The sequence below is a fragment of the Aedes albopictus genome, chromosome 1 (assembly GCF_035046485.1).
Source record: "Aedes albopictus strain Foshan chromosome 1, AalbF5, whole genome shotgun sequence".
Taxonomy (NCBI): domain Eukaryota; kingdom Metazoa; phylum Arthropoda; class Insecta; order Diptera; family Culicidae; genus Aedes; species Aedes albopictus.
The window spans coordinates 308,984,581-309,008,797 of record NC_085136.1 but is presented as its reverse complement, the minus strand read 5'-3'; the positions used below and the strand labels follow the sequence as shown (position 1 = coordinate 309,008,797).

General features: G+C 39.1%; 1 protein-coding gene across 1 annotated transcript in view; it reads left to right on the top strand.

Annotated features, from left to right (window-relative positions):
- LOC109621728 (uncharacterized) overlaps positions 1 to 24,217 on the top strand; it is a 634,920-nt gene that overhangs the window by 176,473 nt on the left and 434,230 nt on the right. Inside the window, exon 3 of the mRNA XM_062847117.1 lies at positions 23,969 to 24,170. Coding sequence (XP_062703101.1) covers positions 23,969 to 24,170 — 202 coding nt within the window. The remainder of the gene's footprint in view (positions 1 to 23,968; positions 24,171 to 24,217) is intronic.

Here is a 24,217-nt window from a genome sequence, read left to right as displayed (position 1 = left end):
AAGCATTGGCCTTAGTTTGGGCGCCAGAGAAATTTCATTATTACCTGTACGGCAAATTCTTTTGGCTAATTACTGACCACAAGCCACTAGTCTCTATCTTCGGAGATCACGCAAAGCCATGTGCTAGGATTGAAAGGTGGAAACTTCGATTAATGGCTTATGATTATAAGGTCATATATCGTCCAGGAAAATCGAATGTTGCTGATCCATTTTCAAGGCTATGTGACGGAAAAGGTTCCAATGTGGAAAGCTTTGACGAAGAAAGCGAAAGGATTATTTGTCAGGTATCAACGGATTCATGCCCTGTAGCTATTTCAATCTCGGAAATCAGAGAAGCGAGCAAGAAAGACATTGAAATAAGTGATTTAATAAAATGGTTACCATATCCAGTTAAACGATGGCCAAAAACTTTGTGTCAGTATAAAAAGGTTGTCAACGATCTATCGACAGACGGTGAAATTTTACTAAAAGGTCACAAAATTGTCATTCCACGAATTCTGCAACATCAAGTACTGCAACTTGCTCACGAACCACACTTGGGGATCGAAGCCATGAAGAAACGTCTTAGAGAAAAAGTGTGGTGGGTCCGAATCGATGCGATGGTCAACAAGTACGTAAATACTTGTAATGGATGTCTGCTAGTTTCGGAACCAGATGTAGAGCCCATGCGAAGAACAGAAATTCCGGAAGGACCTTGGCGTAAACTGGCACTAGATTTCACCGAAGTGGCTAATGGCGTACATCTATTAGTGTTGGTAGATTACTACTCGCGATATCCTGAAGTGGAAATCATGACTTCGACAACAGCCAAATCAACAATTTTCAAACTGAGAATGATTTTCACTAGATTTGGATATCCCGAACAAATTGTTTGCGATAATGGTCCCCCATTTTGTTCGGAGGATTTCATTAACTTTTGTAAGTTAAATGCAGTTACTATCATTCACTCCGTGCCGTATGCGCCGTTTCAGAATGGACTTGTTGAAAGGTATAACAGGTCGCTATTGAAAACGATAAGAATAAGTACTGCAATGGGTCGAGACTGGAAAAGCGACATGTATGACTATTTATTAGCATACCGAAATACTCCACATTCGATAACGAATGTGGCTCCATCTAAATTGCTGATGGGCAGGATACTGAAAGATAAACTTCCAGTAGCAGAAGAATCAGAAGGAAAATCCAACATGATCGAAGTAGTATTTATATATTTTTTTAGATTCTTTCGGCATTGAATCATACGACTTATTTTACAGCCTGAAACAATCGAAATGAAGCATCTTGACAGGACAAGAAAAGAAAAAGGGAAAGATTATGGTGACAATAGACGAAAAGCAAAACATTCCAAAATCGATGTAGGAGATCACGTACTATTGAAGAACGTGATTAAACGAAACAAGTTGACGACAAATTTCAACCCTCAACCATTCCTAGTCGTGAAAAAAACTGGAACAAGGATTACTGTGAAAAATCTATCAAGTGGTGTTGAGATGGATAGACACGTAAATCACGCTAAATGCCTTATTTCTTGTAATCCGTTCAGGAGTGTTAGTCTTGAAGAATCCAGTCCTGCAGAAGATCAATCGACCTCGAATCACGAGCCTGAGAGAAACCCAACATCGAGAACGGCTGAAGGCGTGTCCCAGGAATCATCATCATCACCTATTCGTTCAAAGCGCGAGAAGAGAAAACCAGATTATCTGAATGATTATTTTATTTACAAATGTCTAAGATTAAGTTAATATTTACCAACTAATAATTTCATTTGTTGAAGTTTTATTATACATGTTAAACTTAATAAAATATAGGAGAGATGTAGTAGGCTTATGTTCTGTACTGGATCATAGTAGACTAAGGCTATGCAATAATAAAGACTTGTCACTTGTATTATACCACCGAAGTGATCAGACGGAACTTATTCAGCATTATCACACTGAGGTGACATGACATGGCTCTCCTGCCACCCCGAATCTGAATTGGTTGACTGATAGACAGCTGCGCAAATGAATATGTTTTCACTCATTTTTCATGTAAATCTAACCGTTGGGGTTTGATTTACATGGTTTTACCCCAAAGGGGTATAGGTGTGTACCCCTCGGGGTAACGGTGTACCCTTGGGGGTAACAAGCGTCCATTTCGGCTTCCTAGGCCGTAAACATAGCATGCATTTGAATATTTATCGCTGTAAATTGTACTTTACTGCGAAAACTGCACAAACCAATCTAAATTGGCCTTGTTTTGTCGATCGGAAACCCATAATTCCCCGAATCGAAGCCACAATTTCCGACCCAATTATTGCGCTGTTGGTCGACAATTTGTTATAAATCCATGGTCGTCATATCGGGACCTCTACCTTCACCATCCTCCACCTGAGGTCCCCAAGCTCCACCTGAGCTCCGAAATTGTTGTTTGTAGTAATCATCCCCGTGAAAATATAATTGCAATCGGCCCTGGTGGCCAACGGTGGTGGTTGGTCTGAGGTGACATGACACGGCTTCCATTCGGAATCTGAATTCGGTTGACGGGTAGGCAGGTGGACAAGCAGTCAGGTGGGTCACCGTCCAATTAACGTACGCACCCGTTTCGATTATTTCCCGTGGGCGGATGTTTCAGCTGACAAATACACGAATGCACTGCATACAAAAAGGCCAATATTGCTGATGGAGAAGCGTCGGGCGAGGATGGACAGTTGTAAATTGAATTTGGTGTCCATTTGAAATCGACAGTAATCGGCAATTGGTTTAAATTTTGTAGTTAAAGTAAAAAAGATTTTACTCAAAATATTGGTCAGCGTTGAAGGGTTCTTTCAGGATTCCGGAAGAGAAGCTTTCAAGCTTCCGGAAAGGAAGCTACAAAGCTTCCGGAATGGAAGCTTCCAAGCATCCAGAAGGGAAGATTCTAAGCAGCCGGAAGGGAAGCTTCCAAGCTTCCGGTAGGGAAGCTTCCAAGCTGTCGGATGGGAAGCTTCCAAGCTTCCGGAAGGACTGCTTCCGAGCTTCCGAGAAGGAAGCTTCCAAGCTGCGGAAAGGAAGCTTCCAAGCTTCCGGAAGAGAAGCTTCCAAGAGGACTGCTTCCAAGCTTCCGGAAGGGAACTTCTAAGCTTCCGGAAAGTAAACTTTAAAGCTTCCGGAAGAGAAGCTTCCAAGCTTCCAAAAGGAAAACTTCCAAGCTTTCGGAAGATAAGTTTCCAAGCTTCCAGAAGAGAAGCTTCCATGCTTCCGGAAGGAAATCCGTCAAGCTTCCGGAAGGGAAACTTCCAAGTTGTCAGTTGGAAAGCTTTCAAGCTTCCGGAAGGCTGCTTCGAAGCTTCTGGAAGAGAAGCTTCCAAGCTTCCAAAAGGGAAGCTTCCAAGCTTCCGGAAGGAAACCTTCCAAGCTTCCGGAAGAGAAACTTCCAAGCTTTTCGAAATTGAAGCTTCCAAGCTTCCGGAAGGGAAGCTTCCAAGCTTCCGATGAGAAGTTTCTGAGCCTCAGGAAAAAAAGCTGCCAAGCTTCTAGAAGAAAAGCTTCCAAGCTTCCAGAAGAAAAGCTTCCAAACTTCCAGAAGAAAAGCTTCCAATCTTCCAGAAGAAAAGCTTCCAAGCTTCCAGAAGAAAAGCTTTCAAGCTTCCAGTAGAAAAGCTTTCAAGCTTCCAGAAGAGAAGCTTCCAAGCTTCCAGAAGAAAAGCTTCCAAGCTTCCAGAAGAAAAGCTTTCAAGCTTCCAGAAGAAAAGCTTTCAAGCTTCCAGAAGAAAAGCTTCCAAGCTTCCAGAATCCAAGCTACCAGAAGAAAAGCTTCCAAACTTCCAGAAGAAAAGCTTCCAAGCTTCCAGAAGAAAAGCTTCCAAGCTTCCAGAAGAAAAGCTTCCAAGCTTCCAGAAGAAAAGCTTCCAAGCTTCCAGAAGAAAAGCTTCCAAGCTTCCAAAAGAAAGGCTTCCAAGCTTCCAGAAGAAAGGCTTCCAAGTTTCCAGAAGAAAAGCTTCCAAGCTTCCAGAAGAAAAGCTTCCAAGCTTCCAGAAGAAAGGCTTCCAAGCTTCCAGAAGAGAAGCTTCCAAGCTTCCGGAAGAGAAGCTTCCAAGCTTCCGGAAGAGAAGCTTCCAAGCTTCCGGAAAAGAAGCTTCCAAGCTTCCAGAAGAGAAGCTTCAAAGCTTCCGGAAGGAAAGCTTCCAAGCTTCCGGAATGAAAGCTTCCAAGCTTCCGGAAGGAAAGCTTCCAAGCTTCCGGGAGGAAATCTTTCAAGCTTCCAGAAGGAAAGTTGCTAAGCTTCCGGCTGGAAAGCTTCCACGCTTCCGGAAGAGAAGCTTCCAAGCTACCGTAAGGCAAGCTTACAAGCTTTCAGAAGCGAAGCTTCCAAGTTTCTGGAAGGAAAGCTTCAAAAATTCCGGTAACACAGCTTTAACAAATTTCACCATATCAGACTGTTTATCTCCTCCGCCCGAAAGTTCATTGCCATTCGCCTGGCCGATCCGATCCGATCCGATGATGCCATAATAATGGACGAGTTCGCGCGAGCCAAATCTGCAGCGGAGCCATCATCAGTCCTCATTATCCAGCTTCCATTCATAGAGCCGGACGCGCTGGCCGGATCCGAAACGGGCCGGTCAATGGCCACACCGTGGCCGGGCGCGATCAATCAAAACCAGGCATGCCTGCACTGGCCTTCCAACAGGTTGATTCTGACTCTGCTTTTCCGTTCTCTCCGTTCTACCGTTATCCGCCGCCCCTCTAGAATCGCTTATGGTAATGCCCAGCGTTGAGGCAGAACCTCGAACCCGTCGCCGTGGTCATCGCCAGTTGAATGTTTATGCATAATTAATAGTTTATTACACACTACAGTAGCGGGTAGCGGAACCGTCATCATGTCAGTACGTACGTACGTACGTAGGGAGAGCAACAAGTTTTTCTGTTTCACTGACCACCACTCACTGAAGTCTGGGTTGAGCTGAGCTCCGGTCAGAACTCTATCATTATTACCATCGGAGCAGCGATTCCAACATCGACGATGAGGGCGCGTTCTTCGCCCTTGCACGAATGTTTCGAAGGTGGTGAAAGGGTTTGAACTCCTCGCTAGAAGAACGGTATTCGATGGTGAGTCCGTTTGGACCAGATCTCGTGTAAGCAAGAAAGCGCCGAAGTTAGGTGGATCCGATTGAAGTTTTTATCGGTTCTAATGGATAGTGATTAGTCTCATTTTTTCAATCGCCGTCTGTGGTTGTTGAGACTTGTTACAAATGTTGGCACTTGTGACTAATTGTCATGTTGACGAGCAGGAGGGATTAACGGATGTACTCGTTTTGTTTGAGGGAGACGTTGATGGCCGGTTATTCGAACTGGCAACTAGCGGTTTGATGATAAACATTTCCTCTGGTACTCTAAACAACATTAAGTTATATCCATGGCATCAGCTGGGAAGCTTCCATTTAGAAGCTTGGAAGCTTCCAGACTAGAAGACTAGAAGACTAGAAGACTAGAAGACTAGAAGACTAGAAGACTAGAAGACTAGAAGACTAGAAGACTAGAAGACTAGAAGACTAGAAGACTAGAAGACTAGAAGACTAGAAGACTAGAAGACTAGAAGACTAGAAGACTAGAAGACTAGAAGACTAGAAGACTAGAAGACTAGAAGACTAGAAGACTAGAAGACTAGAAGACTAGAAGACTAGAAGACTAGAAGACTAGAAGACTAGAAGACTAGAAGACTAGAAGACTAGAAGACTAGAAGACTAGAAGACTATAAGACTAGAAGACTAGAAGACTAGAAGACTAGAAGACTAGAAGACTAGAAGACTAGAAGACTAGAAGACTAGAAGACTAGAAGACTAGAAGACTAGAAGACTAGAAGACTAGAAGACTAGAAGACTAGAAGACTAGAAGACTAGAAGACCAGAATACCAGAAGACCAGAAGACTAGAAGACTAGAAGACTAGAAGACTAGAAGACTAGAAGACTAGAAGACCAAAAGACTAGAAGACTAGAAGACTAGAAGACTAGAAGACTAGAAGACTAGAAGACTAGAAGACTAGAAGACCAGAAGACCAGAAGACCAGAAGACTAGAAGACTAGAAGACTAGAAGACTAGAAGACTAGAAAACTAGAAGACTAGAAGACTAGAAGACTAGAAGACTAGAAGACTAGAAGACTAGAAGACTAGAAGACTAGAAGACTAGAAGACTAGAAGACTAGAAGACTAGAAGACTAGAAAACTAGAAGATTGGAAGACCACAAGACCGGAAAACCAGAAGACTAGAAGACTAGAAGACTAGAAGACTAGAAGACTAGAAGACTAGAAGACTAGAAGACAAGAAGACTAGAAGACTAGAAGACTAGAAGACTAGAAGACTAGAAGACTAGAAGACTAGAAGACTAGAAGACTAGAAGACTAGAAGACTAGAAGACTAGAAGACTAGAAGACTAGAAGACTAGAAGACTAGAAGACTAGAAGACTAGAAAACTAGAAGATTGGAAGACCACAAGACCGGAAAACCAGAAGACTAGAAGACTAGAAGACTAGAAGACTAGAAGACTAGAAGACTAGAAGACTAGAAGACTAGAAGACTAGAAGACTAGAAGACTAGAAGACTAGAAGACTAGAAGACTAGAAGACTAGAAGACTAGAAGACTAGAAGACTAGAAGACTAGAAGACTAGGAGACTAGAAGACTAGGAGACTAGAAGACTAGAAGACTAGAAGACTAGAACACTAGAAGACTAGAAGACTAGAAGACTAGAAGACTAGAAGACTAGAAGACTAGAAGACTAGAAGACTAGAAGACTAGAAGACTAGAAGACTAGAAGACTAGAAGACTAGAAGATTAGAAGACTAGAAGACTAGAAGACTAGAAGACTAGAAGACTAGAACAGTGGAAGACTAGAAGACTACAAGACCGGAAAACCAGAAGACTAGAAGACTATAAGACTAGAAGACTAGAAGACTAGAAGACTGAAAGACTAGAAGACTAGAAGACTGAACAACTAGAAAACTGAAAGACTGCAAGACCGGAAAACCAGAAGACTAGAAGACTAGAAGACTAGAAGACTACAAGACTGGAAAACCAGAAGACTAGAAAACTAAAAGACTTGAAGACTAGAAGACCACAAGACCGGAAAACCAGAAGACTAGAAGACTAGAAGACTAGAAGACTAGAAGACTAGAAGACTAGAAGGCTATTTAGAAGACTAGAAGACTAGAAGACTAGAAGACTAGAAGACTAGAAGACTAGAAGACTAAAAGACTAGAAGACTAGAAGACTAGAAGACTAGAAGACTAGAAGACTAGAATATTAGAAGACTAGAAGACTAGAAGACTAGAAGACTAGAAGTCTAGAAGACTAAAAGACTAGAAGACTGAAAGACTAGAAGACTAGAAGACAAGAAGACTAGAAGACTAGAAGACTAGAACACTAGAATACTAGAAGACTTGAAGACAAGAAGAATTCAACACTTGAAGTCGTGAAAACTAAAAGACTGAAAGACTAGAAGACTAGAAGACTAGAAGACTAGAAGACTAGAAGACTAGAAGACTAGAAGACTAGAAGACTAGAAGACTAGAAGACTAGAAGACTAGAAGACTAGAAGACTAGAAGACTAGAAGACTAGAAGACTAGAAGACTAGAAGACTAGAAGACTAGAACAGTGGAAGACTAGAAGACTACAAGACCGGAAAACCAGAAGACTAGAAGACTATAAGACTAGAAGACTAGAAGACTAGAAGACTGAAAGACTAGAAGACTAGAAGACTGAACAACTAGAAAACTGAAAGACTGCAAGACCGGAAAACCAGAAGACTAGAAGACTAGAAGACTAGAAGACTACAAGACTGGAAAGCAGAAGACTAGAAGACTAGAGAACAAAAAGACTTGAAGACTAGAAGACCACAAGACCGGAAAACCAGAAGACTAGAAGACTAGAAGACTAGAAGACTAGAAGACTATTTAGAAGACTAGAAGACTAGAAGACTAGAAGACTAAAAGACTAGAAGACTAGAAGACTAGAAGACTAGAAGACTAGAAGACTAGAAGACTAGAAGACTAGAAGACTAGAAGACTAGAAGACTAGAAGACTAGAAGACTAGAAGACTAGAAGACTAGAAGACTAGAAGACTAGAAGACTAGAAGACTAGAAGACTAGAAAACTAGAAGATTGGAAGACCACAAGACCGGAAAACCAGAAGACTAGAAGACTAGAAGACTAGAAGACTAGAAGACTAGAAGACTAGAAGACTAGAAGACTAGAAGACTAGAAGACTAGAAGACTAGAAGACTAGAAGACTAGAAGACTAGAAGACTAGAAGACTAGAAGACTAGAAGACTAGAAGACTAGAAGACTAGAAGACTAGAAGACTAGAAGACTAGAAGACTAGAAGACTAGAAGACTAGAAGACTAGAAGACTAGAAGACTAGAAGACTAGAAGACTAGAAGACTAGAAGACTAGAAGACTAGAAGACTAGAAGACTAGAAGACTAGAAGACTAGAAGACTAGAAGACTAGAAGACTAGAAGACTAGAAGACTAGAAGACTAGAAGACTAGAAGACTAGAAGACTAGAAAACTAGAATACTAGGAGACTAGAAGACTAGAAGACTAGAAGACTAGAAGACTAGAAGACTAGAAAACTGGAAGACTAGAAGACTGGAAGACCGGAAGACTAGAAGACTAGAAGACTAGAAGACTAGAAGACTAGAAGACTAGAAGACTAGAAGACTAGAAGACTAGAAGACTAGAAGACTAGAAGACTAGAAGACTAGAAGACTAGAAGACTAGAAGACTAGAAGATTAGAAGACAAGAAGACTAGAACAGTAGAAGACTAGAAGACTACAAGACCGGAAAACCAGAAGACTAGAAGACTAGAAGACTAGAAGACTAGAAGACTAGAAGACTAGAAGACTAGAAGACTAGAAGACTAGAAGACTAGAAGACTAGAAGACTAGAAGACTAGAAGACTAGAAGACTAGAAGACTAGAAGACTAGAAGACTAGAAGACTAGAAGACTAAGAAGACTAGAAGACAAGAAGACTAGAAGACTAGAAACTAGAAGACTAGAAACTAGAAGACTAGAAGACTAGAAGACAAGAAAACTAGAAGATTAGAAGACTAGAAGACTAGAATACTAGAAGACTAGAAGACAAGAAGACTAGAAGACTAGAAGACTAGAAGACTAGTAGACAAGAAGACTAGAAGACTAGAAGACTAGAAGACTAGAAGACTAGAAGACTAGAAGACTAGAAGACTAGAAGGCTAGAATACTAGAAGACAAGAAGACTAGAAGACTAGAAGACAAGAAGACTAGAAGACTAGAAGACTAGAAGACTAGAAGACTAGAAGACTAGAAGACTAGAAGACTAGAAGACTAGAAACTAGAAGACTAGAAACTAGAAGACTAGAAGACTAGAAGACAAGAAAACTAGAAGATTAGAAGACTAGAAGACTAGAATACTAGAAGACTAGAAGACAAGAAGACTAGAAGACTAGAAGACTAGAAGACTAGAAGACTAGAAGACTAGAAGACTAGAAGACTAGAAGACTAGAAAACTAGAAGACTAGAAGACTAGAAGACTAGAAGACTAGAAGGCTAGAATACTAGAAGACAAGAAGACTAGAAGACTAGAAGACAAGAAGACTAGAAGACTAGAAGACTAGAAGACTAGAAGACTAGAAGACTAGAAGACTAGAAGACTAGAAGACTAGAAGACTAGAAGACTAGAAGACTAGAAGACTAGAAGACTAGAAGACTAGAAGACTAGAAGACTAGAAGACTAGAAGACTAGAAGACTAGAAGACTAGAATACTAGAAGACAGGAAGACTAGAAGATTTGAAGACTAGACAACTAGAAAACTAGAAGACTAGAAGACTAGAAGACTAGAAGACTAGAAGACTAGAAGACTAGAAGACTAGAAGACTAGAAGACTAGAAGACTAGAATATTAGAAGACTAGAAGACTAGAAGACTAGAAGACTAGAAGACTAGAAGACTAGAAGACTAGAAGACTAGAAGACTAGAAGACTAGAAGACTAGAAGACTAGAAGACTAGAAGACTAGAAGACTAGAAGACTAGAAGACTAGAAGACTAGAAGACTAGAAGACTAGAAGACTAGAAGACTAGAAGACTAGAAGACTAGAAGACTAGAAGACTAGAAGACTAGAAGACTAGAAGACTAGAAGACTAGAATACTAGAAGACAGGAAGACTAGAAGATTTGAAGACTAGACAACTAGAAAACTATAAGACTAGAAGACTAGAAGACTAGAAGACTAGAAGACTAGAAGACTAGAAGACTAGAATATTAGAAGACTAGAAGACTAGAAGACTAGAAGACTAGAAGTCTAGAAGACTACAAGACTAGAAGACTGAAAGACTAGAAGACTAGAAGACAAGAAGACTAGAAGACTAGAAGACTAGAACACTAGAATACTAGAAGACTTGAAGACAAGAAGAATTCAACACTTGAAGTCGTGAAAACTAAAAGACTGAAAGACTAGAAGACTAGAAGACTAGAGGACTAGAAGACTAGAAGACTAGAAGACTAGAAGACTAGAAGACTAGAAGACTAGAAGACTAGAAGACTAGAAGACTAGAAGACTAGAAGACTAGAAGACTAGAAGACTAGAAGACTAGAAGACTAGAAGATTAGAAGACTAGAAGACTAGAAGACTAGAAGACTAGAAGACTAGAACAGTGGAAGACTAGAAGACTACAAGACCGGAAAACCAGAAGACTAGAAGACTATAAGACTAGAAGACTAGAAGACTAGAAGACTGAAAGACTAGAAGACTAGAAGACTGAACAACTAGAAAACTGAAAGACTGCAAGACCGGAAAACCAGAAGACTAGAAGACTAGAAGACTAGAAGACTACAAGACTGGAAAACCAGAAGACTAGAAGACTAGAAAACTAAAAGACTTGAAGACTAGAAGACCACAAGACCGGAAAACCAGAAGACTAGAAGACTAGAAGACTAGAAGACTAGAAGACTAGAAGACTAGAAGGCTATTTAGAAGACTAGAAGACTAGAAGACTAGAAGACTAGAAGACTAGAAGACTAGAAGACTAGAAGACTAAAAGACTAGAAGACTAGAAGACTAGAAGACTAGAAGACTAGAAGACTAGAATATTAGAAGACTAGAAGACTAGAAGACTAGAAGACTAGAAGTCTAGAAGACTAAAAGACTAGAAGACTGAAAGACTAGAAGACTAGAAGACAAGAAGACTAGAAGACTAGAAGACTAGAACACTAGAATACTAGAAGACTTGAAGACAAGAAGAATTCAACACTTGAAGTCGTGAAAACTAAAAGACTGAAAGACTAGAAGACTAGAAGACTAGAAGACTAGAAGACTAGAAGACTAGAAGACTAGAAGACTAGAAGACTAGAAGACTAGAAGACTAGAAGACTAGAAGACTAGAAGACTAGAAGACTAGAAGACTAGAAGACTAGAAGACTAGAAGACTAGAACAGTGGAAGACTAGAAGACTACAAGACCGGAAAACCAGAAGACTAGAAGACTATAAGGCTAGAAGACTAGAAGACTAGAAGACTGAAAGACTAGAAGACTAGAAGACTGAACAACTAGAAAACTGAAAGACTGCAAGACCGGAAAACCAGAAGACTAGAAGACTAGAAGACTAGAAGACTACAAGACTGGAAAGCAGAAGACTAGAAGACTAGAGAACTAAAAGACTTGAAGACTAGAAGACCACAAGACCGGAAAACCAGAAGACTAGAAGACTAGAAGACTAGAAGACTAGAAGACTAGAAGACTATTTAGAAGACTAGAAGACTAGAAGACTAGAAGACTAAAAGACTAGAAGACTAGAAGACTAGAAGACTAGAAGACTAGAAGACTAGAAGACTAGAAGACTAGAAGACTAGAAGACTAGAAGACTAGAAGACTAGAAGACTAGAAAACTAGAAGATTGGAAGACCACAAAACCGGAAAACCAGAAGACTAGAAGACTAGAAGACTAGAAGACTAGAAGACTAGAAGACTAGAAGACTAGAAGACTAGAAGACTAGAAGACTAGAAGACTAGAAGACTAGAAGACTAGAAGACTAGAAGACTAGAAGACTAGAAGACTAGAAGACTAGAAGACTAGAAGACTAGAAGACTAGAAGACTAGAAGACTAGAAGACTAGAAGACTAGAAGACTAGAAGACTAGAAGACTAGAAGACTAGAAGACTAGAAGACTAGAAGACTAGAAGACTAGAAGACTAGAAGACTAGAAGACTAGAAGACTAGAAGACTAGAAGACTAGAAGACTAGAAGACTAGAAGACTAGAAAACTAGAATACTAGGAGACTAGAAGACTAGAAGACTAGAAGACTAGAAGACTAGAAGACTAGAAAACTGGAAGACTAGAAGACTGGAAGACCGGAAGACTAGAAGACTAGAAGACTAGAAGACTAGAAGACTAGAAGACTAGAAGACTAGAAGACTAGAAGACTAGAAGACTAGAAGACTAGAAGACTAGAAGACTAGAAGATTAGAAGACAAGAAGACTAGAACAGTAGAAGACTAGAAGACTACAAGACCGGAAAACCAGAAGACTAGAAGACTAGAAGACTAGAAGACTAGAAGACTAGAAGACTAGAATACTAGAAGACTAGAAGACAAGAAGACTAGAAGACTAGAAGACTAGAAGACTAGTAGACTAGAAGACTAGAAGACTAGAAGACTAGAAGACTAGAAGACTAGAAGACTAGAAGACTAGAAGACTAGAAGACTAGAAGACTAGAAGACTAGAAGACTAGAAGACTAGAAGACTAGAAGACTAGAAGACTAGAAGACTAGAAGACTAGAAGACTAGAAGACTAGAAGACTAGAAGACTAGAAGACTAGAAAACTAGAAGACTAGAAGACTAGAAGACTAGAAGACTAGAAGGCTAGAATACTAGAAGACAAGAAGACTAGAAGACTAGAAGACAAGAAGACTAGAAGACTAGAAGACTAGAAGACTAGAAGACTAGAAGACTAGAAGACTAGAAGACTAGAAGACTAGAAGGCTAGAAAACTAGAAGACTAGAAGACTAGAAGACTAGAAGACTAGAAGACTAGTAGACTAGAAGACTAGAAGACTAGAAACTAGAAGACTAGAAGACTAGAAGACTAGAAGACTAGAAGACTAGAAGACTAGAATACTAGAAGACTAGAAGACTAGAAGACTAACTGGAAGACTTGAAGACTAGAAGACTAGAAGACTAGAAGACTAGAAGACTAGAAGACTAGAAGACTAGAAGACTAGAAGACTAGAAGACTAGAAGACTAGAAGACTAGAAGACTAGAAGACTAGAAGACTAGAAGACTAGAAGACTAGAAGACTAGAAGACTAGAAGACTAGAAGACTAGTAGACTAGAAGACTAGAAGACTAGAAACTAGAAGACAAGAAGACTAGAAGACTAGATGACTAGAAGACTAAAATACTAGAAGACTAGAAGACTAGAAGACTAACTGGAAGACTTGAAGACTAGAAGACTAGAAGACTAGAAGACTAGAAGACTAGAAGACTAGAAGACTAGAAGACTAGAAGACTAGAAGACTAGAAGACTAGAAGACTAGAAGACTAGAAGACTAGAAGACTAGAATACTAGAAGACTAGAAGACTAGAAGACTAGAAAATTAGAAGACTAGAAGACTAGTAGACTAGAAGACTAAAAGACTAGAAACTAGAAGACTAGAAGACTAGAAGACTAGAAGACTAGAAGACTAGAAGACTAGTAGACTAGAAGACTAGAAGACTAGAAACTAGAAGACTAGAAGACTAGAAGACTAGAAGACTAGAAGACTAGAAGACTAGTAGACTAGAAGACTAGAAGACTAGAAACTAGAAGACAAGAAGACTAGAAGACTAGAAGACTAGAAGACTAGAAGACTAGAAGACTAGAAGACTAGAAGACTAGAAGACTAGAAGACTAGAAGACTAGAAGACTAGAAGACTAGTAGACTAGAAGACTAGAAGACTAGAAACTAGAAGACTAGAAGACTAGAAGACTAGAAGACTAGAAGACTAGAAGACTAGAAGACTAGAAGACTAGAAGACTAGAAGACTAGAAGACTAGAAGACTAGAAGACTAGAAGACTAGAAGACTAGAAGACTAGAAGACTAGAAGACTAGAAGACTAGAAGACTAGTAGACTAGAAGACTAGAAGACTAGAAACTAGAAGACTAGAAGACTAGAAGACTAGAAGACTAGAAGACTAGAAGACTAGAAGACTAGTAGACTAGAAGACTAGAAGACTAGAAACTAGAAGACTAGAAGACTAGAAGACTAGAAGACTAGAAGACTAGAAGACTAGAAGACTAGAAGACTAGTAGACTAGAAGACTAGAAGACTAGAAACTAGAAGACAAGAAGACTAGAAGACTAGAAGACTAGAAGACTAGAAGACTAGAAGACTAGAAGACTAGAAGACTAGAAGACTAGAAGACTAGAAGACTAGAAGACTAGAAGACTAGAAGACTAGTAGACTAGAAGACTAGAAGACTAGAAACTAGAAGACTAGAAGACTAGAAGACTAGAAGACTAGAAGACTAGAAGACTAGAAGACTAACTGGAAGACTTGAAGACTAGAAGACTAGAAGACTAGAAGACTAGAAGACTAGAAGACTAGAAGACTAGAAGACTAGAAGACTAGAAGACTAGAAGACTAGAAGACTAGAAGACTAGAAGACTAGAAGACTAGAACACTAGAAGACTAGAAGACTAGAAGACTAGAAGACTAGAAGACTAGAAGACTAGAAGACTAGAAGACTAGAAGAATAGAAGACTAGAAGACTAGAAGACTAGTAGACTAGAAGACTAGAAGACTAGAAGACTAGAAGACTAGAAGATTAGAAGACTAGAAGACTAGAAGACTAGAAGACTAGAAGACTAGAAGACTAGTAGACTAGAAGACTAGAAGACTAGAAGACTAGAAGACTAGAAGACTAGAAGACTAGAAGACTAGAAGACTAGAAGACTAGAAGACTAACTGGAAGACTTGAAGACTAGAAGACTAGAAGACTAGAAGACTAGAAGACTAGAAGACTAGAAGACTAGAAGACTAGAAGACTAGAAGACTAGAAGACTAGAAGACTAGAAGACTAGAAAACTAGAATACTAGGAGACTAGAAGACTAGAAGACTAGAAGACTAGAAGACTAGAAGACTAGAAAACTGGAAGACTAGAAGACTGGAAGACCGGAAGACTAGAAGACTAGAAGACTAGAAGACTAGAAGACTAGAAGACTAGAAGACTAGAAGACTAGAAGACTAGAAGACTAGAAGACTAGAAGACTAGAAGACTAGAAGACTAGAAGACTAGAAGATTAGAAGACAAGAAGACTAGAACAGTAGAAGACTAGAAGACTACAAGACCGGAAAACCAGAAGACTAGAAGACTAGAAGACTAGAAGACTAGAAGACTAGAAGACTAGAATACTAGAAGACTAGAAGACAAGAAGACTAGAAGACTAGAAGACTAGAAGACTAGTAGACTAGAAGACTAGAAGACTAGAAGACTAGAAGACTAGAAGACTAGAAGACTAGAAGACTAGAAGACTAGAAGACTAGAAGACTAGAAGACTAGAAGACTAGAAGACTAGAAGACTAGAAGACTAGAAGACTAGAAGACTAGAAGACTAGAAGACTAGAAGACTAGAAGACTAGAAGACTAGAAGACTAGAAGACTAGAAGACTAGAAGACTAGAAAACTAGAAGACTAGAAGACTAGAAGACTAGAAGACTAGAAGGCTAGAATACTAGAAGACAAGAAGACTAGAAGACTAGAAGACAAGAAGACTAGAAGACTAGAAGACTAGAAGACTAGAAGACTAGAAGACTAGAAGACTAGAAGACTAGAAGACTAGAAGGCTAGAAAACTAGAAGACTAGAAGACTAGAAGACTAGAAGACTAGAAGACTAGTAGACTAGAAGACTAGAAGACTAGAAACTAGAAGACTAGAAGACTAGAAGACTAGAAGACTAGAAGACTAGAAGACTAGAATACTAGAAGACTAGAAGACTAGAAGACTAACTGGAAGACTTGAAGACTAGAAGACTAGAAGACTAGAAGACTAGAAGACTAGAAGACTAGAAGACTAGAAGACTAGAAGACTAGAAGACTAGAAGACTAGAAGACTAGAAGACTAGAAGACTAGAAGACTAGAAGACTAGAAGACTAGAAGACTAGAAGACTAGAAGACTAGTAGACTAGAAGACTAGAAGACTAGAAACTAGAAGACAAGAAGACTAGAAGACTAGATGACTAGAAGACTAAAATACTAGAAGACTAGAAGACTAGAAGACTAACTGGAAGACTTGAAGACTAGAAGACTAGAAGACTAGAAGACTAGAAGACTAGAAGACTAGAAGACTAGAAGACTAGAAGACTAGAAGACTAGAAGACTAGAAGACTAGAAGACTAGAAGACTAGAAGACTAGAAGACTAGAATACTAGAAGACTAGAAGACTAGAAGACTAGAAAATTAGAAGACTAGAAGACTAGTAGACTAGAAGACTAAAAGACTAGAAACTAGAAGACTAGAAGACTAGAAGACTAGAAGACTAGAAGACTAGTAGACTAGAAGACTAGAAGACTAGAAACTAGAAGACTAGAAGACTAGAAGACTAGAAGACTAGAAGACTAGAAGACTAGTAGACTAGAAGACTAGAAGACTAGAAACTAGAAGACAAGAAGACTAGAAGACTAGAAGACTAGAAGACTAGAAGACTAGAAGACTAGAAGACTAGAAGACTAGAAGACTAGAAGACTAGAAGACTAGAAGACTAGAAGACTAGAAGACTAGTAGACTAGAAGACTAGAAGACTAGAAACTAGAAGACTAGAAGACTAGAAGACTAGAAGACTAGAAGACTAGAAGACTAGAAGACTAGAAGACTAGAAGACTAGAAGACTAGAAGACTAGAAGACTAGAAGACTAGAAGACTAGAAGACTAGAAGACTAGAAGACTAGAAGACTAGAAGACTAGAAGACTAGAAGACTAGTAGACTAGAAGACTAGAAGACTAGAAACTAGAAGACTAGAAGACTAGAAGACTAGAAGACTAGAAGACTAGAAGACTAGAAGACTAGTAGACTAGAAGACTAGAAGACTAGAAACTAGAAGACTAGAAGACTAGAAGACTAGAAGACTAGAAGACTAGAAGACTAGTAGACTAGAAGACTAGAAGACTAGAAACTAGAAGACAAGAAGACTAGAAGACTAGAAGACTAGAAGACTAGAAGACTAGAAGACTAGAAGACTAGAAGACTAGAAGACTAGAAGACTAGAAGACTAGAAGACTAGAAGACTAGTAGACTAGAAGACTAGAAGACTAGAAACTAGAAGACTAGAAGACTAGAAGACTAGAAGACTAGAAGACTAGAAGACTAGAAGACTAGAAGACTAACTGGAAGACTTGAAGACTAGAAGACTAGAAGACTAGAAGACTAGAAGACTAGAAGACTAGAAGACTAGAAGACTAGAAGACTAGAAGACTAGAAGACTAGAAGACTAGAAGACTAGAAGACTAGAAGACTAGAACACTAGAAGACTAGAAGACTAGAAGACTAGAAGACTAGAAGACTAGAAGACTAGAAGACTAGAAGACTAGAAGAATAGAAGACTAGAAGACTAGAAGACTAGTAGACTAGAAGACTAGAAGACTAGAAGACTAGAAGACTAGAAGATTAGAAGACTAGAAGACTAGAAGACTAGAAGACTAGAAGACTAGAAGACTAGTAGACTAGAAGACTAGAAGACTAGAAGACTAGAAGACTAGAAGACTAGAAGACTAGAAGACTAGAAGACTAGAAGACTAGAAGACTAGAAGACTAACTGGAAGACTTGAAGACTAGAAGACTAGAAGACTAGAAGACTAGAAGACTAGAAGACTAGAAGACTAGAAGAATAGAAGACTAGAAGACTAGAAGACTAGAAGACTAGAAGACTAGAAGACTAGAAGACTAGAAGACTAGTAGACTAGAAGACTAGAAGACTAGAAACTAGAAGACTAGAAGACTAGAAGACTAGAAGACTAGAAGACTAGAAGACTAGAAGACTAGTAGACTAGAAGACTAGAAGACTAGAAACTAGAAGACTAGAAGACTAGAAGACTAGAAGACTAGAAGACTAGAAGACTAGAAGACTAGTAGACTAGAAGACTAGAAGACTAGAAACTAGAAGACAAGAAGACTAGAAGACTAGAAGACTAGAAGACTAGAAGACTAGAAGACTAGAAGACTTGAAGACTAGAAGACTAGAAGACTAGAAGACTAGAAGACTAGAAGACTAGAAGACAAGAAGACTAGAAGACTAGAAGACTGGAAGACTAGAAGACTAGAAGACTAGAAGGCTAGAAGACTAGAAGACTAGAAGACTAGAAGACTAGAAGACTAGAAGACCAGAAGACTAGTAGACTAGAAGACTAGAAGACTAGAAACTAGAAGACTAGAAGACTAGAAGACTAGAATACTAGAAGACTAGAAGACTAGAAGACTAACTGGAAGACTTGAAGACTAGAAGACTAGAAGACTAGAAGACTAGAAGACTAGAAAACTAGAAGACTAGAAGACTAGAAGACTAGAAGACTAGTAGACTAGAAGACTAGAAGACTAGAAACTAGAAGACTAGAAACTAGAAGACTAGAAGACTAGAAGACTAGAAGACTAGAAGACTAGAAGACTAGAAGACTAACTGGAAGACTTGAAGACTAGAAGACTAGAAGACTAGAAGACTAGAAGACTAGAAGACTAGAAGACTAGAAGACTAGAAGACTAGAAGACTAGAAGACTAGAAGACTAGAAGACTAGAAGACTAGAAGAATAGAAGACTAGAAGACTAGAAGACTAGAAGACTAGAAGACTAGAAGACTAGAAGGCTAGAAGACTAGTAGACTAGAAGACTAGAAGACTAGAAACTAGAAGACTAGAAGACTAGAAGACTAGAAGACTAGAAGACTAGAAGACTAGAAGACTAGAAGACTAGAAGACTAGAAGACTAGAAGACTAGAAGACTAGAAGACTAGAAGACTAGAAGACTAGAAGACTAGAAGACTAGAAGACTAGTAGACTAGAAGACAAGAAGACTAGAAGACTAGAAGACTAGAAGACTAGAAGACTAGAAGACTAGAAGACTAGAAGACTAGAAGACTAGAAGACTAGAAGACTAGAAGACTAGAAGACTAGAAGACTAGAAGACTAGAAGACTAGAAGACTAGAAGACTAGAAGACTAGAAGACTAGAAGACTAGAAGACTAGAAGACTAGAAGACTAGAAGACTAGAAGACTAGAAGACTAGAAGACTAGAAGACTAGAAGACTAGAAGACTAGAAGACTAGAAGACTAGAAGACTAGAAGACTAGAAGACTAGAAGACTAGAAGACTAGAAGACTAGAAGACTAGAAGACTAGAAGACTAGAAGACTAGAAGACTAGAAGACTAGAAGACTAGAAGACTAGAACACTAGAAGACTAGAAGACTAGAAGACTAGAAGACTAGAAGACTAGAAGACTAGAAGACTAGAAGACTAGAAGACTAGAAGACTAGAAGACTAGTAGACTAGAAGACTAGAAGACTAGAAGACTAGAAGACTAGAAGACTAGAAGATTAGAAGACTAGAAGACTAGAAGACTAGAAGACTAGAAGACTAGAAGACTAGAAGACTAGAAGACTAGAAGACTAGAAGACTAGAAGACTAGAAGACTAGAAGACTAGAAGACTAGAAGACTAGAAGACTAGAAGACTAGAAGACTAGAAGACTAGAAGACTAGAAGACTAGAAGACTAGAAGACTAGAAGACTAGAAGACTAGAAGACTAGAAGACTAACTGGAAGACTTGAAGACTAGAAGACTAGAAGACTAGAAGACTAGAAGACTAGAAGACTAGAAGACTAGAAGACTAGAAGACTAGAAGACTAGAAGAATAGAAGACTAGAAGACTAGAAGACTAGAAGACTAGAAGACTAGAAGACTAGAAGACTAGAAGACTAGAAGACTAGAAGACTAGTAGACTAGAAGACTAGAAGACTAGAAACTAGAAGACTAGAAGACTTGAAGACTAGAAGACTAGAAGACTAGAAGACTAGTAGACTAGAAGACTAGAAGACTAGAAACTAGAAGACTAGAAGACTAGAAGACTAGAAGACTAGAAGACTAGAAGACTAGAAGACTAGAAGACTAGTAGACTAGAAGACTAGAAGACTAGAAACAAGAAGACAAGAAGACTAGAAGACTAGAAGACTAGAAGACTAGAAGACTAGAAGACTTGAAGACTAGAAGACTAGAAGACTAGAAGACTAGAAGACTAGAAGACTAGAAGACTAGAAGACTAGAAGACTAGAAGACTAGAAGACTAGAAGACTAGAAGACTAGAAGACAAGAAGACTAGAAGACTGGAAGACTAGAAGACTAGAAGACTAGAAGACTAGAAGGCTAGAAGACTAGAAGACTAGAAGACTAGAAGACTAGAAGACTAGAAGACCAGAAGACTAGTAGACTAGAAGACTAGAAGACTAGAAACTAGAAGACTAGAAGACTAGAAGACTAGAATACTAGAAGACTAGAAGACTAGAAGACTAACTGGAAGACTTGAAGACTAGAAGACTAGAAGACTAGAAGACTAGAAGACTAGAAAACTAGAAGACTAGAAGACTAGAAGACTAGAAGACTAGAAGACTAGAAGACTAGTAGACTAGAAGACTAGAAGACTAGAAACTAGAAGACTAGAAGACTAGAAGACTAGAAACTAGAAGACTAGAAGACTAGAAGACTAGAAGACTAGAAGACTAGAAGACTAGAAGACTAACTGGAAGACTTGAAGACTAGAAGACTAGAAGACTAGAAGACTAGAAGACTAGAAGACTAGAAGACTAGAAGACTAGAAGACTAGAAGACTAGAAGAATAGAAGACTAGAAGACTAGAAGACTAGAAGACTAGAAGACTAGAAGACTAGAAGACTAGAAGACTAGTAGACTAGAAGACTAGAAGACTAGAAACTAGAAGACTAGAAGACTAGAAGACTAGAAGACTAGAAGACTAGAAGACTAGAAGACTAGAAGACTAGTAGACTAGAAGACTAGAAGACTAGAAACTAGAAGACTAGAAGACTAGAAGACTAGAAGACTAGAAGACTAGAAGACTAGAAGACTAGAAGACTAGTAGACTAGAAGACAAGAAGACTAGAAGACTAGAAGACTAGAAGACTAGAAGACTAGAAGACTAGAAGACTAGAAGACTAGAAGACTAGAAGACTAGAAGACTAGAAGACTAGAAGACTAGAAGACTAGAAGACTAGAAGACTAGAAGACTAGAAGACTAGAAGACTAGAAGACTAGAAGACTAGAAGACTAGAAGACTAGAAGACTAGAAGACTAGAAAACTAGAAGACTAGAAGACTAGAAGACTAGAAGACTAAAGGACTAGAAGACTAGAAGACTAGAAGACTAGAATACTAGAAGACTAGAAGACTAGAAGACTAGAAGACTAGAAGACTAGAAGACTAGAAGACTAGAAGACTAACTGGAAGACTTGAAGACTAGAAGACTAGAAGACTAGAAGACTAGAAGACTAGAAGACTAGAAGACTAGAAGACTAGAAGACTAGAAGACTAGAAGACTAGAAGACTAGAAGACTAGAAGACTAGAAGACTAGAAGACTAGAAGACTAAAAGACTAGAAGACTAGAAGACTAGAAGACTAGAAGACTAGAAGACTAGAAGACTAGAAGACTAGAAGACTAGAAGACTAGAAAACTAGAAGACTAGAAGACTAGAAGACTAGAAGACTAAAGGACTAGAAGACTAGAAGACTAGAAGACTAGAAGACTAGAAGACTAGAAGACTAGAAGACTAGAAGACTAGAAGACTAGAAGACTAGAAGACTAGTAGACTAGAAGACAAGAAGACTAGAAGACTAGAAGACTAGAAGACTAGAAGACTAGAAGACTAGAAGACTAGAAGACTAGAAGGCTAGAAGACTAGAAGACTAGAAGACTAGAAGACTAGAAGCCTAGAAGACCAGAAGACTAGAAGACTAGAAGACTAGAAGACTAGAAGACTAGAAGACTAGAAGACAAGAAGACTAGAAGACTAGAAGACTAGAAGACTAGAAGACTAGAAGGCTAGAAGACTAGAAGACTAGTAGACTAGAAGACTAGAAGACTAGAAGACCAGAAGACTAGTAGACTAGAAGACTAGAAGACTAGAAACTAGAAGACTAGAAGACTAGAAGACTAGAATACTAGAAGACTAGAAGACTAGAAGACTAACTGGAAGACTTGAAGACTAGAAGACTAGAAGACTAGAAGACTAGAAGACTAGTAGACTAGAAGACTAGAAGACTAGAAACTAGAAGACTAGAAGACTAGAAGACTAGAAACTAGAAGACTAGAAGACTAGAAGACTAGAAGACTAGAAGACTAGAAGACTAGAAGACTAACTGGAAGACTTGAAGACTAGAAGACTAGAAGACTAGAAGACTAGAAGACTAGAAGACTAGAAGACTAGAAGACTAGAAGACTAGAAGACTAGAAGACTAGAAGACTAGAAGACTAGAAGACTAGAAGACCAGAAGACTAGAAGATTAGAAGACTAGAAGACTAGAAGACTAGAAGACTAGAAGACTAGAAGACTAGAAGACTAGAAGACTAGAAGACTAGAAGACTGGAAGACTAAAAGACTAGAAGACTAAAAGACTAGAAGACTAGAATACTAGAAAGAAGACTAGAAGACCTACAAGACTAGAAGACTAGAAAACTAGAAGAGTAGGAGCAACACAAGAAGCCTGGTGAGAGCTTGAACCAAAAAAAACTGTATAGCTTTGGTCACGTCCTAACAGATACACACTGAAATTATCGTTACAATCGAATTTCCATACCTTTCCTCTTCAAAAACGGAATTTACTTCAGTCCGATTCCGTCGATGTATATCGCTCCTCTGCATGTATCCATTCATTTGGTCAAAGTCAATTGGCATCGCCACGACGACCTCGAATCGCTGCACTACCTATGAATGCCATTGCCAGTACCAACGCCGACAAAATTCGTGACTGTATTTTTCCGACTGCCCCGTTGTTCCGTTTCGTTGCATACCCTCAGGCGTTCGTTCGGCGTAGGGCCCAGGGACCGAGCGAACTCAAAAATTGATTTATGAATATTCACTTACACTGCCGGTTCCCCCGGTGGTTTGACTTTTCGACAATTTCTCTTTCTCTTTTTTCCGGCTCTTTTTTTCATAATCGGCTTCAACAAAAGCCGGCACAAATGTTTTCACTTGTCACGGCCGCCGTTGGCCTTTAGGAATCGATAATGGAGGTTATAATAGTGTTCGGACGGGTGTGATAGATGGGGCGTGGATGGATGGAGATGAAACGAGGGAGAGAGAGAAAGAGAGATGGACGCACCGAACCGAGTCGCCGAAATTGGTGTGAATTGCCATTAATAGTCACAGAGTGCGATTCGATGATTGATCGGGAAATTCAGGTGTGAATGGACGACTCCATTGTGCATTTTCCTGAATGTGTGGGAAAATGGATGAGCTTTTCTTTCAGATGAGCTTTTCAATAAGTCCATTCATTATCAATCTTCTATCTTCTTCCTTTTATCTTCTATGTTTTTTAAATTTATATTTATTATTTATTTTCTTTTTTTCATTTTTTCTCTTGCCTTGTTTTTTTTTATTTTTTTCTGTTGCTTCTCCTTCATTCTTGTCCTTCCTATCTTCTGTCTTTCTTCATTTCTTTTCCCCATTCTTTTTTTTAAATTTCTTTTACATACTCTCTCTTTTATAATTTACACTTTATTTTTTCTGGCTGTCTTCTGTTCTCTACCTTGTTCTTCTTCCTTCAGTCTTCTTTTCCATTTACGTTCCATGTTATCTTCAAACTTCTGTTCCTAATTTCCTTTACTTTTTCTTGTTTCCATTATTTCCATTTGCTTTTTTTTCTCAAAAATTCCATTATGCATTTTAAGTTTCTCAAACATTTTCTATAATTCAATTCTTTCTTTTCTCTTTCGCCATAGATCCCATTCCGGCGTCGCTGCGTGCGCTCAACCCGTTCATCAAGCACTGGGAACCGGCGCGGTTCGACCGCTCGCAGCTGGACGTGGCCCATCGGCACCACGAGGCACACCGGCGGCGACGGCGCGGTGTCAACTATGACCACGGTTCGGCCAGCTACGGGCCGGCCAACTTGGTCCGGCTCAACTTCCACGCCCACGATCGGTAAGTTTCTTTCGATGGATTCATTATGAGTAAATTTCTGGATTTGT